This window comes from Bos grunniens, chromosome 15 (genome assembly GCF_055505025.1).
Source record: "Bos grunniens cultivar Pamir isolate PY7600 chromosome 15, Bosgru_T2T1.0, whole genome shotgun sequence".
Classification (NCBI taxonomy): Eukaryota; Metazoa; Chordata; class Mammalia; order Artiodactyla; family Bovidae; genus Bos; species Bos grunniens.
Genome location: NC_141179.1, coordinates 25,178,116 through 25,195,659, shown reverse-complemented (window position 1 = coordinate 25,195,659; position 17,544 = coordinate 25,178,116). Strand labels below are relative to the sequence as shown.

Sequence of the window (17,544 nt, the reverse complement as noted above, 5' to 3'; positions counted from 1 at the left end):
CCTCTCCTTCTCTGGCTGACCTCATGCAAAAGGCCCAAGCAGGGTAACTGTGTCTCATGCTAACTCATGAAAACGCACCCGACAACCAAAGCAACAGCGAGCTGCCGCTTGAAAACTGGAGGGTTTGTCGGGTTGGTCTGGTGTCGTCAGAGGACCTGAGAATTTGGTGAGTGCAGAGTATAGGCTGTGGGCAGCTCTTCTGCAGGCACCGTTGAGACCGTGACTTCCAAAATTTCACGGGGAGTTTTTGCAAGCTTGCAGTCTGTGCCACGTGAGCTAGGGGCTAGGAGAAGTGGGCAGCCCTGAAAGGAACTGCAAACGATTTCTGCCTCCAGGGTTAAGACCAGGGGCGTGGGAGGCAGGCAGGCCTGCATTTACGGCCCCACGCTGCCTCTTCCTCGCTGACCGGTCCTGGGCAAGTAAACTCAGTGTCCTCATCCATAAAGTGGACATAATAACAGAGACTGTCCCAGGGCTCTTGTGGGGATCACAGAAGATGAGGAATAAAGCGTCTGGCATAGTAACGGGCACCTGTTGGGTCTCAGTAAATGTCAGTCACCATTGTAACTGTCGCTTTCGGCCTTCCCCCTTCTGCCGTGGACACCCTCGAAGACAGGTGTCTGGTCTCTGTCTCTTCAGCCTTGCACAACCACAAAAAAGGAACGTGGCACTAAAATAGCTAACCATAGGCAGCTGTGTGGCCCTGGAGTCCTCAGACAGCGGGGAGGACGTCCCTGTGGTCCACAGCGGCTGATGGAGGCTGTCCCAAAGCTGAAGCTTGGAGGGACAACTCCTCAGGCCTCTCCCAGCGAAACAGGCCACAGCCGGGTCCCAGGCCTGCAGGCTCACCTGGACAAGGCTATTCCACATTCCTGGCCCACTCCCACCTTTCTTTCTCTCTCTCCTAGGCGAGGGACTCGAGGTACTTCCATAAACTTTCTGCTCTTCGGAAGGCAGAGGCGGAATGCCTCATTAACTTTCCTAGCTAATTTTACAATTTAACCAAACAACACATTCCTGCCTCGATGCAGCCAGCCTCTGACTGGGACAAATTTATAACTGTGAGATGGAGGAAGAAGACAGCCCAGGCCAGAGAGTGAAGGCAGTGTCCTGAAAACTGGAGTGGGAGATGGAAAAGAGAAGAAAATGGATGGACCACATACTTTAAAAAAAAATAGCTCTACATTTGCTCGCAGAGCAGAATTCTAGGCTACGCCAGGCTGAGAAGGGAGGGAAGAAAGCCACATGGATCCTGCAGCATCAGAAAGATGGAGAGCTCCACAACAATGACCCTCCCTGTCCCCCTGGAGGGAGGGGGCTATATCTGGAAGCAGAGCTACACGCTGTCCTCTGAGGGGCATGACTCAGTGCAGGTGGACGGTGGGCCAGAGGCTGGGCAGGGCCACCCAGAGGACAAGGTCGGCTTGGCAAGGCCCCAGGCCCCCTGCCAAAGGGTGCTGACAAGTCCTCCCCAAGCCACTTAGCCCAGACCTGCAGGTGGCAGGTTCAGGCCGCAACCTCCTGATTACAACTCTGGCCGGGGATGCGGCACCAGGGAGCGTATAGCTTATCTAAGAAAGTTTTACCATAAAGAATTCTCTGGGACAGAAAAGACAACATTTATGCAGGCCCACACCTCGCCCACCCAAGACAGACAGATCCCAGTTGAGACAGAGGGCACGATGCCAGCCTCGTTACCTGTGGTCAGGCATGTTCTCAGCGCACACGTCAGCAAACAAGATGCTGGCCTGTGAGGTTCCCTGACCCTGGTCAGCTGTCCCCAGGCTCCCAGTGCTTGCCCTCATTCCTCTCCAGCCTGTATCCCAGAGCATCTGACTCTGGACCCCAAATCTCAATCCACGTACACCCGGCCCATCACGGGCCAGTTGTGCGGGATGGCTCCTAACAGGCCCTCACAAAGTGACCACGCCATCAGGGCAGGGACGTTCACGCAGAAATCCCCAGTGAGCAGCAACCTCTCAGAAGAGCTCGTCTCCGGGCCTCTTATCTCTCCTGGGCTCATCTTAATGAAGAAATAAAATGAGGAGGATTCCAGCAAATCAAAAGTTTCAGGGAGTTCTCTCCTTACCTGGAGTTACCTTGTTACTGACGACCGTGGCCTTTGCACAATTACTCCAGCAAAATGCTCATTGCAACCGCCAGTGAGCTCCTGGCACTCAATTAGCTTGTAATAGTCAGTGAGAGCCACCAAGCTCTAATCTGACTACCCCAGAAGACTTCTTATCCCAACTACCTAATGAAAAGTTTAGAACTTAGTGGGTTTCTTTTTTTTTTCTCCTTTCCCTGGCAAGCAAAAAAATTCCAATCAAGAATTCCAATCAAAATAGGATGGTTAGTAGGGAGGAGGAAGGATCGTGTTAAAGGCCAGGGAGAAGTCTAGAAGATACGTCTCTGTCAGGATGAATGAGGAGAGGGCCCTAGGGAAGAAGCAGCGACCTTCACCTCCAAGAGGCACATAGGTAGCGGTCTGGGAAGGAGGCTGGGGCCTGGGGCCTCAGCCTAAGGAATTCCTCTCCCTTCCCCTGTACCCTCCAGGGCTCTGAGTCTGTCCTCCACCTCAGAGGTGCAGTCCTCTACGGTATGTGTTCTCAGCCTGGGCTTCGTGGAGCCTGGACACACACGACGTATTCTGGGGGTCATCTAGTCTCGCATGAGAAACACAGAACACTCCAGATCTGTATCCAATCTGAAAGCCCACGTTCACACGTGTGCTTTATTCCATGGACACCGTGCAACGGAGAGACTGTGTGAAGTGCCAGCTTTTCGTTTTTATTGCAGTCATTCTCAACCTGCAGCCCAAGGTGGGCCATAACATCCTTAGAACTCTTGAGGAGTCTCCAGTATGATAAGCTGGACTTCAAAGTCTCTTCAGGATTGCTATGAACAGAAAGAGGAGACAAGACAGGAGGAGGAGGAAGACATCTGCCCGGCTGGCTGTTGCTCACGGAAGCTCTTGCTTCTCTTGTCCAGAGACACAGATCCACTGTCCACCTCGTGGCTCCACGTGGACACTCCAGCAGGAGACAGTCCATCAAAATCCCAGGAACCTCCTCCCTCATCACCCTGGTCCTTGGGACTTCTCCCTTTTGTAAACTTCCACACTCACTCTTTCCCGTTTGCGGGGATGGGGGCACACCCAACCTTGCTGGGGTCTCATGGTACCCTCTCCGCCAGACCAACAACCCCTGGCAGGTGCGGACCCTGACTGCAGCCCTTCTGTCTGTCCTGCTGGACGCGGCATCGATGGGCCCTCCCTGGCCATCAGCTAACTGATGAACTCATTCACGGACGATTTCCACCCACCCCACCCATCCCCCCTGCAAAGAGAGCCACTTCTAGTGACCCAGAATAGTCACAGCAGAGGCTTCTCTGCTGCCCCAAGCTTCACCATCTGGTTCCCATTTGGTTGATGCTTTGGTCCCCAGAGAAGGCTCCAGCATCCCCAGCACGTGCCTGGGGAAGATGAGGCTGCTGGAGAACAGACAGAAGGAGCTTCACGCCAAGTGGTCCAGCTCCACTGGACAGAATCCGAAAGACCGGGGAGGCCTGCAGTGAGTCTCACTCCCAAGACGGAAAGTCTGAGGAGCCCCGAGTCACCACAGCTCCCACGTGTGGGGATGGCCAGCTGCCCCCTTCACTCTTGATTCAGTACCACAGAGCAGAGGGCCTCCGCTCAGCAGCAGAGCACCCCGCTGGGTCTCCTTGCAAGGGAGACCACCGGCAACACATCTCTGGACCTGCCACTCCTCTCTCAGTGAGAAAGTGGTGGGAAGAAGGAATGGGCAAAGGACACTGCCAAGCTCGCACCCGGGTGGGAGGCCACATCCTCACCCACAGACCCCCTAGCAAGGCTCCCAGAACCACCCTGTCCGCTGCCCTGCAGGGGGATGGCCAGGGGCCACCGCAGCATCAAATGAACACAAGAGACTCGAGACTCGGAAAGAGCAGGAAGAGGCTCATGAGCCGCACCCCCGCTCCTGGTGGCCCAGGGGCGAGGCCCCCAAGCCAAAGCCGGTGACCCTCTGCCACCCCCAGGATCCCTGGGGACAGGGCCTTACTGGCTCTTCCTGTCTCCCCCAATCACTGAGATCCTGGCTATCTTTATAAACAGGAAAGCAAACCCTTGGGCCAGCACCGCAGTGAGGTATGGAGGTATGGAGGGCAGAAAGCCCTGGGGAGGAATCTAGCTTCGCCACTCCTGGCTGTGTGACCTTCCACGAGTCATTCCGGCTCTTTAAGGACACTCTAGTGTCCTCACCTGTAAAACAGCATCAGAATAACTACCCTCCAAGGTCAGTGTTAGATAAGTGAGTTTGGACATGCAGAACGCCAAGCACCAGGTCTGGAACACAGGAGGCATCCAATATATGTTCTGGAGGGATTTTTCTCTCCTCCCCTCCGCCCAGCAGTGCATCCGGAGCCATTCATTTATTCTACAGGATTTCCTGAGCGTCTGCTGGGTGTTGGGCTGTGGAGAGGCCATGGAGCACGCCCCGGATAAGGTCTTGCCTCCGCTCCTGTCTCCCCGTCCAGACGGCTGACCCTTAGGGCTGGCAGGATGCAGGGCAGCGCTTCGGGGGCGTGCCCCGCCTTGCCACACACACGCGTATACTCTCCCACTAGTTCATTCAACAAGCAACTGAGGTGTACCCACCTTGCAGGTAGCTCTGCTAGGTAGGATGGGAGACATGGAAATAAATCACATGTTCTGAAGAAGCTCAAGAGTCTGGTAGGTGAAAAAGGACAAGCAAATAAATAGCGATGACACAAACAAGGTGACAGGTGCCATAAGAGGGGACAGATAAAGGGCCATGAGCAATTAGATCGGGGTGGGGTCGGGTGGGCGGCCTCACGTCCTGCCCAGACCAACGCAGCCCGTGGCTAAGCCGGCTGACTTTAAAAAGAGAAGAGGAAAAAGATCACTGGCCCACTGGCACTGTTCCTCGCACGGGAAGCAGGCAGGATCTATTTAAAAACGGCTAGAGGCAGGTTAGCGCCTTTTCTGGCAATTCCCAAAATTCGTGCTTCCTCGAGCCGACTGGCTAGCAGGACGGAACCAATCCTGTCAAAATCCTACAGATCTTAAAAAAGAAAAATCATTTAGCCGTCGCAGCCGGGATGATAAAAGAGCCCTGCCATTCAAAGGGAGGGTCAGCGTGGGGAGGAAGGTGGGGCTGGGGGGGCCAGTGAGAAAAAAGTGGGGGATTGAGAAAAAAGGGGGAACGCCCCCCAAATATGGATCAGGGCAACCGGCAAAGGAAATGTATGCATTGTAGTGGCTTTAGTACCTAATTAATTCGGTAATTTCAAAAACAATTTTATTTATGTTCCATTTACCACATCAAAAGTTAAAAAAAAAAAAAACCATACTGATGCTAAAATAATACCTCAAGGCGTCTATTTTTAATCAGTTAAAAAAAAAATAGGGAGGGTAAAAAAAAAAAAAGCAGTCCTGGGTTTCTATACAATCTCTCCCGGGCAGACCACCAACCCTCAGAGAGAGAGAGGGAGCGAACACAGCCAAGCCCTCTCTGAGAGCCTTCCTGGCTGCCGAACACCGAGCTTGTCAAAAAAAACAAATCCATAATGGCCCGAGGCTCCTCTCCAATCTATTTTCTGCTCAGCTGGTTTTAAATGAAGTTATTATGAGTCATTAAAACACCCGCAAGCCAGTGGAAGTCAGCCAATTACAATTTTAAATTTAGCCTGTTCTCTGCCCCATTCTCTTGTTTTCTTCCTTTGCCCACAGAATACTGCTGCTGTTATTTCTTCCCTCCCTTCCTCTACCCAGAGTGGAAGAGACAGTTATGAAAATGCAAGAGTACTGCATGGAACGCAGAACCATTCACAGGAAACCCAAGTTATTAAATTAAAACATGTAAAAACTTCTGCCCCCTCCAAAGTCAACCCCTCAGCCCAAAGTACCACCTCAGCCCACTGGATTCCTTGGAAACTCTAGACGCCATCCTAGAGATCATGGGGCTATTTTTTAAATGAAAAGCTTCTTGAGAACCTACCGCATAGCACAAGGAACTCTGGTGGTGCTTCTGCGGTGACCTAAATGGGAAGGAAATCCAAAAAAAGAGTGGACATATGTATGGAGGGGCCCCCAACCCCTAGGATGGAAGGCTTGATGATCTGAGGTGGAGCTGATGTAATAATAACAGAAATAAAGTTCACCATAAATGTGACACACCCGAATCACCCTGAAACCATCCCCCTCGCCTCCGATGGTAGAAAAACTGTCTTCCACAAAATGGGTCCCTGAAGCCAAAAAGGTTGAAGACTGCTGGATATGTATGGCTGATTCACTCTGCTGTACAGCAAAAAGCAGTGCAACACTGTAATGCAACTATACTCCAATAGAATTTTTTGTAAATGAAAAGGTTCTTGAGTGGGATCCTGTTGAGAAACATTTCCATTCATCACACCAAACCAACATGTCCACGGTAGAATCCAAGAAGAGGGAAACATACCACCCATATCTAAGAATTAATAACAAACAACGAAGTCGAAATTCAAAGGTAACGTGGGCTTTGCAATGCATGAATGTCGAGGGAAGTCACTAGTTATGATGAGCTCATTTAGTTTTTAAATCTGCAAGGTAAATGGTCTGTGCGGAGCCATTACAGCAAAGGAACAATTTTGAGTATTTCATGTAAACAGTTCTTCTTAATCTCTTTTTCTTACGTGTGCACACACAAGCATGTACATGCACACACACACAGAGCTGCCCTCATGACTGGGAACACAACTGCAGCTTTTCCACATCTTCCAAGAAGTAACGAGTGTCCTTCCCGAAAGATGGTCCAATCCTACTTCTGCCCCAACCCTAATTAATGGATGAGTCTGGAAGCAGAGCAGAATAGACCCCTAGACCTCAAGGTACACTGCTCATCACCTCCAGGGCCACTCACCTTCCTGGTTCCTCTCCAAGACACACACACACACACACACACACACACACAGACCATGAAAGGACCAGTGCTCTGCTCCAGTCAGACGTGGCCCAGGCAGACGGAGCACCTAAGAAAGGGGCGGCTGCCACGCTCCTTCATTGAGAGTCAATGAAGCCCAGGGTGGAGGCAGGAGACTGCCGCATGCACTGATGAACCTGGAGCTCTGGGTGAGATGAGACTTAGGGTCCGTCTGCAGCTCCTAACCAGGCTCACTGAGAAGAGGGCCCTAAAATACAGAGGTGGCCACCAGGTCCACTGGGACCAATGGCAGCTTACCAAAAGCAGGAGAATCTGTCCTGCCCCTTGCAGAATGCAAACCTGAGGTCTGCAAACATGGCTGCCCCCACGTTCTGAGGGTCCCCAGCATGCATGCTAAGTCACTTCAGTCGTGTCCAGCTCTTTGCAACCCCATGGACTGTAGCTCACCAGGCTCCTCTGTCCATGGGGATTCTGCAGGCAAGAACACTGGAGTGGGTTGCTATTTCCTTTTCCAGGCAATCTTTCCAACCCAGGAACTGAACCTGCATCTCTTATGTCTCCTGCACTGGCAGGCAGGTTCTTTACCACTAGCGCCACCTGGGAAGCCCAGGGTCCCCAGAGCACAGCAGATGTCACCATCCTATCCTTAAACTTGAATCTCCCCACTCAGTCGCTCCAACTCTGGGGACCCCAACTGGTAGCTCCTCATGGTATGTACGGAGGCCCCTTCTTTCTGAAGTTCAAAAAGCAGAAGTTCCAGCAACAACTGCCCCCCTCCACTGCATGGGTCCATTCCTTGAGCGGGGGTGGGGAGGGGGCTCTAACATTTGATATTCATCATCTTTTTCTGAGACAGGGTAGCCCAAACTGTAGAAGCTTCACCAAACCCAGATCTGTGCCCTGAAGTACAAACTCTTTAGTAACAAGGTATTATCCCTTATTCAACAAACCCTCATCAAAAGCCTTCTGTGTGCTGGGTATTCTGCCAGGCCACAGGACGTGAGGGTAAGCACGCTCCCAGGTGCCCAGTGGGCTCTGCATTCAGGGGCATGGTACAGACCTCTGGGAGCACAGTGCCAGCAAGATGCACTTTTGTAGCAGCAAAGTCCAACAAGGATTTTACCAGATCTAACCCTGCTCCTCCACTCTCCCACACTCAGTTCAACATGAGGAAACATCCAGGGACCTAGGAAAAGCAGGAACCAAGCCAGAGAAGCCCCACTCTGGTCCCCGAGAGGTATGGGGCAGGAATACACAAGGCTAAGGTTCTGGGAGCACTCTGGAGTCCTCCCCAGGCCTTCCGGGCCAGAGGAACAATTTATTCCACACCCCAACCACCCTCTACTTCCCAGTGAAAAACCTCTGAACTTTGTGAGACAGCAAAGGCCTCCCCTGCATGGCAGGAGACCAAGTCTAATGAAGACATAAGAAAGAAGCTGGAAATGCACAGGAGCACTGAGGGAAGGCTGAGCCCAACACAGATGCAAAAACAGAGACAAAGAGGTGAAGTGCGATGAAAGGAGACGGGGGAAGAAATGGAAGCGAGGAGAAGGGCAGAGCTGAAAATAAACACCTGCTACCAGAGAGAGCTCAGAAGACCACATGGAGAAGGACAGCTGGCAGAGAGAACCGTCACGCCTTGGTCTGGGGGCAGCTGGTCTCTTGGGTACAGCCCTGGACACTGGGACCCAGGACAGACTGGGAAGAGAGCAAGATGCAAGGGCTGAGGACCACCCAGCAATCCTGGCAGGGTGCACACCCAGGAAGGTGAAAAGAACCCCGGAAGTAAGAATATGGCATTGCCTTTGGGCAGATTCCTCACCAACATCCTCCCCTGCCACCCCACCAGCCAGCCAGACCCAGACAAAAACAAGGGCCGGCAAGGCAGCCCAGAAGGCAGCAGGGTGGTGGGAGCAAGGGAGGAGGAAGGACAGAACAGGAGGACAGACAGACAGACAGACAGACGAGATGTCCCGGCATCCATCTCTCAAGGGCCATCATTTCCTGATACGCACATCATTATCTCACTCGACAGAATCAGATGGCACGAAAGGGAGTGTGTGTTGGGGGGGTAGAAACCACCCTATTTTGGGATAGAAAAATCAGAGAGAAAGATACACACACACGCAGTGAAACAGAGAGAGAAAGAAGGTTATTACATAATTTCCACTTTCTTCCCTCCACCCTTAAAGTAATGTTCTATCTGACAGGCTCCTCTCCGAGGGGGGAAAAATGACAAATCCAATCCAAAATTCAACAGCCTGTGTTCTGTTCGGAGAGCACACAGTGTACTGTACAGCCCATAAAACTCCAAACAGCCTCCAGACACTGCCGCAATCGTCCTCCATCAAAACACTTTGTCTTGCATACAAAAATAAGATACAGCGCTGAACAGAATACAAAATCAACCCCTTACAGTACAGGGAGACTGCTACTTAGCAACGAGGGGGCTCTAAAGCCTCGATGCTCTACAGGAAGCAAAATCTGTCGAGCCTGTTGGGCAAATGATAAACATTAGCGGTATTAAAAAACACAAAAGCCATGTAAATGGATAGACATAATGTGGAAACGAATTTATAGAATAAATTGGGACGGTGGGGACTCGAGCATAGGGGGAAAGGCTGGGCTCCAGAGGGGTAGATGCATGCGCTTCCCAAACCCCTGCTAAGGCACCATATGGAGGGAGAGACGTGTGTGTGTTTGTGGGGGGCCGCGATGTGAACCCCTTTTTACACACAGGGGCTGCAGGTGAAGGGGCGGGAGGGAAGTGGTGAAAACACTGTTTAATACAATGACCTGCCATGAACTTTCTGAACTTTCTCTGTTCAGCTGGCCCAATGTGACATCTGGGGAACCCAGGCACATACCTCCAGTAGCACTACGGTGGGGAGATGGGGGGTCTTCATCTACCCCAGGGCCCCCATCGCACCCAATGCCACCTCAGGACCTGCCACTTGCTGTAAACAAGATCCCTGGCCAAAAAAAAAAAAAAAAACAGAAAACAAAACCAAAAACACCCCATCTGGGATGGAAAAATCAGTATATTTCATCAGGTAAAGGGGAAAAATACCCTGGCTGTGAATCAGCAGTGGGGTTTCGGATCCCAGCCAAAACAGGAGCTAAAAGGCAAAACCATATTCTTCTGGTCTCCGTTTAGGCTCTTGAGGCAGAAAGGGAGAAGGGGCGGGGGTGGGGGGCAGCAAGGGGCAGCGAGGAGGAGGGGGGGAAGAAATGTATTTTTCATCAGCCAGTGTATAATTTATAAACAGCATTAAACAGTTTTTGTTTTCTTTTTCCTCTCTCCCGTGTATGGGCTTGGACGGCAGTCAAGCCCGCATTAATTTCTGCTTTGGGTACAGTGTGTTCTTGGAGGCACATCTGCAAGTGATCATAAACTCTCTGGAATGCTGGCAGAACATCCAGACCTGCCGGCAGGCCAGTGACGACACCACTCTGGGAAAAAGTTCGGGAAGCAGGCCAGATTCAGAGCAGGGAGGGAGAGAGAGGAGCGTGCTGGAGACAGAGCCAGGGATAGTGGCTTCTCCTCGTCCCCGCGCCCCCTAGACCGAAGGGAAGGTGAAGGCGGTCTCTGAGCCACTCACACCCCAGCTTAACCCTCGATGGGGCCCACCTCTGCAGATCCAGGACCTGGGAAGTCTCTTCTTGGTTATCTCCTGCTTTTACCCCGATGGCAGAAAGCCAAGAGCAGAAGGGAGCGAGCAGAGAGGGAGCAAATGGACCCTGGGTTCAGAGCCGCCTAGACAACCCCGTTCTCGTGTTCCTAGCAGATGGGTAATCTGGGAGGAAAGAAGAGAAAGACAGGAGAGAGAACGCAAGGTCAGGAGAAGCTGCAGGTCCTGAGCAGCCATCTTTGCATCCTCAGATGCCTCTCCATCATCAGTGTGGGACCGGCTCATAAGCTCCACCTCACAGTCACAGCTCCTTTGCCCCCTCCCCACATTCTCTGTCTTTGCAAAGAAGGACCCAGAAACCCCAAACATTAGTGGTTCCCAAAAGAAAAAAAAAAAAAGAGAGGCCAAGTACACAATCCACAGATCTTTGACATCTCGTAAAATTTTGTGACTTCCATCCAATCAGGACGGGGGAAAGCAAGAGAGGAAACAATTGCATTTCTGACCCCAACTCCACCTGCCCTTTTCCCTGCCAGCCGCTGACCCGGCCCCGGATGATACGCCCGGCCACACCACGCTGCTGCTGCAACCAGAAAAATCTGTCGGCCGAAGACCACACTCTTTCTTGGTGCTTCTAACTATGGGGAAGAATCTGCTGTCGGGGTGATCCTCAACGGCCATGGCTCATAGAGCCCGGAGAAGGGCAAGGAGGAGGGAGGATGCAGACGGGACTCCCAAAGAAAGGCTGCGTGCCCCCAACAAGTGCAAGAGGCACAGGCCACACCATACTCCAGCCATGCCTCAGGACGGTCTGTCAGTCGCACCATTTCCCCTAAGAGCCTTATGAACCCTATACTCCAGTCTAGAGTACATCAAAAAGACCAACAGTCCTTTCTATTCCAGAGGAATAAAAGTGTCCCTGCCTTATCCAATCTTCCAATGGTTTCTGAGTGCCCTAGGTAAAGTGCAACTCACTTTGCAACTCGAGGCCCCTTCAATCTTGCCCCTCTGCCGCCCCATGCCCAGCCTGTACTCCCCAGCTACACTGCACATCACCCCAGGAGGCATGGGCTGCCCCCATCAGGTCGTCTCAGAAATCCATTCTACCACCTTCTCCAGAAGCCCCCTTCCTCTTCTGAATTTCTCCTAGAACTCTTTCTTAGCGATCTGCACATATCACCTTCTTTTACCATAACTTCACAGTATCAGACATCCTTCCTACTAGACATAAGCACCCAGAGGGCAGGGGTGCTGCCTGTTCTCCAGGGTTAAGTACACAGAGCCTGAAGCATCTGCTGGCTCCAAAAATGAACGACACTCCCAGAATAGAAGCAGGCCACAGAAATATGCAAGTCTCTAAATAGTATGTAGCCAAGGCAAAAAATAGGGGCAAGCAGCGCTGGGTGTGCTCAGTTATAATCCACCAGGACATGAGGCCAAGCTGTGGGAAACACTACCTAATGGGAAACCTTACCCCAGCACATCGCAGGATCAACTCGAGTCATCGCCTGAGTCTGTGGTTTCTGCACGGACATCCCAGAGCGAGGATGTTCTCTTAAGAGAGAACAGGAGTGGCAAAGACACAGCGGGTCACAGATGCCCCAACAAGGGAAGGGGCAGCAAAGGACTGGGTGGGAGACTTCAGAGAGATCTGGGCGCACACAGGGGCTGGGACCCTTCCCCTGTTCCCTCCACCTGAGATTCACGTTCCGCAAGCACTCCAGTGGTCTCTCTTCTCACCCCAAATCTCCTTCTCAGGGCTCAAACCCTCCTGATCTCCAAACCACCTCTGAGAACGCCGGGTCTTGCCAGATCAATCTCATTACTGAGTGAGTTAGGTTATTGTTTGTTAATTTAAACTTATTGTTATCATCAGGTATAACTCACAAACACTTGGTTAGTTAACGCATTCAAATCGAAATCAAAACTTCAATTAAACTGAACATTCACTACCACCATTTAGGATCTTAAAAAAGAAAAAAGAAAGAGATGGAGAGAGAGAGGAAGAATTGTCTCTAAGAAGGGCCTCCTACAGGGCAAACTTCTAATTAAACAAATTGTCAATTTCAACACAATGCAAACTGATTTAGGAGTATAAATTTGGTATTCCAGTCACTGGAAATAAGACCTCACAGTGTCGGTCTCACACAGGCTGATTTCCTCGGGTAGGGAAATGCAGAGGAGAGAAGGAAGATAATTCGAGAAAAAGGAACGCTGGGGAGGAAGGGTGAGCCAGAGTGCTTTATCTTTTCAGAAATAATATCTCCGCAGAATTCAATGAGGCCTGTTCTCAAGCACTGGAGAAACTCCTTCTTGCCTCCTCCTTCGCCCCACCCCTACCAGATGAGAAAAAAAAAAAAAATTAATCGTGTATGATGACAAACTTGGCTCAGCACTCACTGTACACACTGTACCCACAAGGCTGGCGCCCAGCCAGGCCTGGCCCAGCACCAGAACTACAATAACAAACACAGGCCACGCTCGCCAAGAGGGGGTGGGGCGGCGCACGCACAGCCTGCAAGGAAGCGAGCCTGTGCAGTCCCAGGAGGAGAGGCAGTGGGGATGAGCCTTTTCGGGGCAAAGATGGCCTTCAGGGGAAGTCAGGAGCTCCCTGACCTTGACCCAGGACCCAGACCCCCTTTGCCCATGCCTGCCCCCTTTTGAAAACACGGTCCCCAGGGCAACTCTGGTTCTGTGCCACTCCGCGCGGCTGCTACAGCCCCTGGTGAGCCCCTCTAAGGCGGGGGTAGCCCCCCAGATGCTCAGGGGCCATCCTGGCTGTCTGCTCCCTGCACGGAGCCTTCAAAACAGAGCGGCAAGAAAATCTCACGTCATCTAATTAAACGTCTCCTCGAAGACCGCACATAGTTCTGTTACCGTGCAACTAGGGGGAGGAATTGGAATGAGGAAAGTACAATTTCTGCTACTGGAATCTGGGAGAAGGCCTGGCATCCCGGCCCAGCCCTCCCACCCCACCTCCCCGACACGGCCAGGTCTCTCTAGAGGCCTCAGGGCCTTCACTGTTCAAAGGGCGGGCGGGGGGCGAACAATTCGAGATGTAGCCCCACGAAGCCCTTGTCGCTGTTTTCTTCTCAAGCCGTCCTGACACAAGGGTGAGAGGTACGTGGGGCCAGGGAAAGAAAAATCAGAAGAGAAAAATCTGAGTCAAAGCAAGCTCTGAGCTCTCTGCAAGGGCGAACTAAGGCCCTGCTGTGACCTCCCCCATCACCAAATCCTCTTTTACAAGGGCAGTGGCAAGTGAATTTCAGAGGGACACATCATTTGCACAGACTCCAGAGACCCAGAGGAAAACCTAGGAAGATAGGCCCCAGGGTTTGCACGAGACGAGCTGTGGGACCCTGAACCAGCACTCAGTCATGGGGTGACGCGTTATTCATCTTGTTGGACCTGGGGCCCCTGGACCCACCTGAACGCGTGTAAGCAGCTCCTTCTCTTTCTGCCACTCTACCCACCCTACCCACACTCCTGAAGAACTGGGTTCACAACAGAGACCTCAGCTAACTCACACGTAGCCAGTGCCCTGTAATGAATCCTGGGACACAGTCTAAACTCCTTCTATTGCAGGAGAGACCCGTGAGAGACTGGAGCTTTCTTAAGTCACCTGGCTTCCCAGGTTGCAGTAATCCATTCAAGCAGTGTCTACAGACTCCAGCACTGTACCAGGTAATGTGCTGCACGTCATGGGGACAGACCCTGTCCCCAGGGAGCGTATTCCAGTCTATTAGGGGAAAACTGAGGGAAAGGGAAGTTACATTTCCTGAGAACCTATCATGTGCCGGGCGGAGTGCTAAGTATCTAACGGAGCCTTGTGTTCAGAGGTTCAGATGGTTTACATTTCTTGCCCAAGGTCACATGGTTAGGAAGAAGATGCCCAAATTCCTAATCCTGACTCCCAAGAAGGAGGAAATAAGGCAATTCCATTAATAACAATAATACAGAGAAGAAAGACTGTACCCAGAGACAGCTTCAGATAAAGAAATATGGACTTGAGAAGAAGGCTTGATCGCTTCTGGCCGGAGGTGGGGGATAGTCAAGGATGGGATCATTCTAGAGACCTTGGAAGACCTGGAAAGACTAGGGAAGGGTTATTCCATGCACAGAGATGGGGTAAACAAAGCCACAGAGCTCAGCGAGCAAGCTGTGCTGGTAGGCACACCAGCACCAGAGCACACCAACCAGAACATGAGTATAGCTAGCACACTAGACCCCAGGAAACAGTAAGGACCAAGGGAGCTTACTGGGCTGAGATACAGTATGCGAGGAAGCCTTATCCGCGGGCTACATCACCTGCATGGAAGTGCCCGACAGCACATGGGGCAGAGACCAACACAGGCACCAAGAAGCACGGAACAGATGAAACAGAAGGCCCAGGGAGGGTGGCCAACCTGTGGGCAGACAGCTCGCGGGACCCCTCACTAAACCCTGAACAACCCGCAAAGAGAAGGGGGAGCAGGAAGACTGCAGGTGCAAGTTACAAAAACACACACCAGAAAGCGCACGGGTACCCAGCGTGATGCCAAGCTCAGGAAGGCCTTGACTCAGAGGACTCCGGGCCAACGTGGGGCAGGTGGAGGATGAGGATGCTGCCCTGGGGCCCGGTGTGGGGGAGGGGAGGCCCCAGGGGAAGAAGGAAAGGAACACAAAGACACAGGGACAAGGCGGACACAGACACACCCAGCTGCCTGGCGTGGCCCCGTTCCTGGATCTGGAAGAGGGAAGAAAGGGAAGGAGTTAGAGCACTTGATGCAGGGCCATGAAGGCCTGTGAGAGGGACAGCACCTCACACATCGCAGAGGCACACGGCTCTGCAGGAAGGCAGCGCGAGCGGATACACATAAAGCTACCAGCAGCACGACCAAGGCGATGAAGACAGTGAGACAGACCACAGACGTTCAGACTGTCCTCCAGGGGCATAGCGACGGCAACGCTCGAGGAGGACAGCTTCAGAACCGAGGAAAAGGGGGGAAGGTGGAAGCAATCAACAGCTATTAAACACCAACTGTAGTTTAAGACGGAGAAGGCAATGGCACCCCACTCCAGTACTCTTGCCTGGAAAATCCCATGGGCGGAGGAGCCTGGTGGTCTGCAATCCGTGGGGCTCCAGAGTCGGACACGACTGAATGACTTCACTTTCACTTTTCACTTTCATGCATTGGAGAAGGAAATGGCAACCCACTCCAGCGTTCTTGCCTGGAGAATCCCAGGGACGGAGGAGCCTGGTAGGCTGCCGTCTATGGGGTCGCACAGAGTCGGACACGACTGAAGCGACTTAGCAGCAGTAGCAGTAGTTTAAGAAGGGCATGATGCCTTCATCATTCATTCTGGTACCTAACTGATAGGAGTTAGCAACAGCTTGCCCTTTCCAGATACAGAAACTGGGGTGCAGAAGACAAACCTGCCTGAGGTCACAGAGATGGGGATCTGGCCAACCCCAAAGTCCAGACTCACTTCACAAACACTGAACTGCCAGCTGCCTGGAGGGCCCCGTGAGGGAGACAGGATGGAAAAGGACAGCAGATACTGACCGTGGACAAGATGGGAGAGAGTAAGACCAGATGAGAAGACAGTTGGCTCTTCTCCCCTAAAACGTGACTCCGGAGCTGAAAGACGAGGAAATTAGAGGGAAAAGAGCACTGCTCCCGGCAGGGAAGTGTGGCGGCCTCTCCCACCGAAGCCAGGCAGCCCCCCTGGCCTCGAGGCAGCAGCCTTGGGCCTGCCGTATCCGCCCCTCCACCGACAACACCAGGGCACACTGCCTGCTTGCTTCTCCTCCCTTCACGCCTCGTGAGGCAGAGAAGCTTTGCCCAAACACAAGCAAAAGCACCAGCAGCCGCAGAGTCGACTCCACCAGAATTAACTTGCAAAAGACAGCACGCTGTAACTAGCTTTGTGTTCCAACCTTTCTATATCTATTTAATTAAAGGCTCCTGTATAATGTGAACCAATAGTCAGATTCATTAGACAGCGAGAACCTAATTCCACAACTGTTCTGCTAATGAAACTGCAGTCTACTTGGGAAGGTGGATCACACAGGGCACTGGGTACCCACGATGCCCAGGAAGCCCAGGAGGGCAGAGGATGGACCCATCCAGACAGTCATGTGGTCAGGATGGACCGCTCATTCCAGCAGCCTGGAGGGAGCATCCAAAGGACGGGGCAGACCAAGGCCTGCTGGCAGCAGAGACATTCACGCTCTGGGTGGGGGAAAGGCAGGCAGGCAGGAGGTGGGCGTCCGTGCTCAGGTGGGCCGGCCAGGGCATCTATGCCTACCTGAGTGAGCCAGTAAGTGCATTCTCAGTCGCAGACTGTCCAGGAACCGCTTTCCGCAGAGCTCACACCCGTACGTCTTCATCCCGCTGTGCAGTTTCCTGCAGGAAAGGAAAAGACAGGTTGCTGCCGCTCTGGTTGCACAGAAAGCAGGCCCACCACCACTGGGGGAATTTGCAGCCAGCCCTCCAGCAGGTGGACAGGAGGAAGGGAGACACAGGACATGGGAGCTGGAGGTGGACCCTGACACATCCACAGTCCCACAGGCGGCCGAGAGCCCCCTTTCCCGTGGACGGCTGCCAAGGTGGCATCTATACCTGGTCCTGTCCAAGGGCTAGAAGGATAGGGCGTGCCCTAGTGCCCCACCCTGTGGCACAGAGACCAAGGGAGAAAGTCAGATTCACCTGTGGGGAGAGGAAGGAGGGAGCCCCAGGACAGTGAGACAGACACAACCTTCACAGTCAAACTAGCACAGGCCATTCGTACAGGCCAAGGTGCCTCTGCTTACCAGGCTCACAGCACGGCCCACGCTGCGCTGCCCTGTGAGAGCCCCCGGCTCCCCCAAACCACCACACACCCCAGAGGGCCACCCTGTACCTTCTCTGTCTTTCACAGCCCAGCGCCCACCCAGAGATGGGCACACAGCAGGCTCTAAATAAGCGTTC

General features: G+C 52.7%; 1 protein-coding gene across 14 annotated transcripts in view; it reads right to left on the bottom strand.

Annotated features, from left to right (window-relative positions):
- Positions 1 to 17,544, bottom strand: part of ZBTB16 (zinc finger and BTB domain containing 16) — a 199,575-nt gene that overhangs the window by 83,815 nt on the left and 98,216 nt on the right. For 11 of the 14 annotated variants that reach the window (XR_015141845.1, XR_015141844.1, XR_015141841.1 and 8 more), the window contains one exon: positions 16,883 to 16,980. The exons of the other annotated variants lie outside the window; for them this stretch is intronic. Coding sequence is in view for 6 of the 11 variants with exons in the window: in XM_086339306.1 (XP_086195432.1) it covers positions 16,883 to 16,980 (98 nt within the window). In the remaining 5 variants the exon portion in view is untranslated. Of the gene's footprint in view, positions 1 to 16,882; positions 16,981 to 17,544 lie in introns of those variants that run through there. 14 annotated transcript variants of the gene reach the window in all.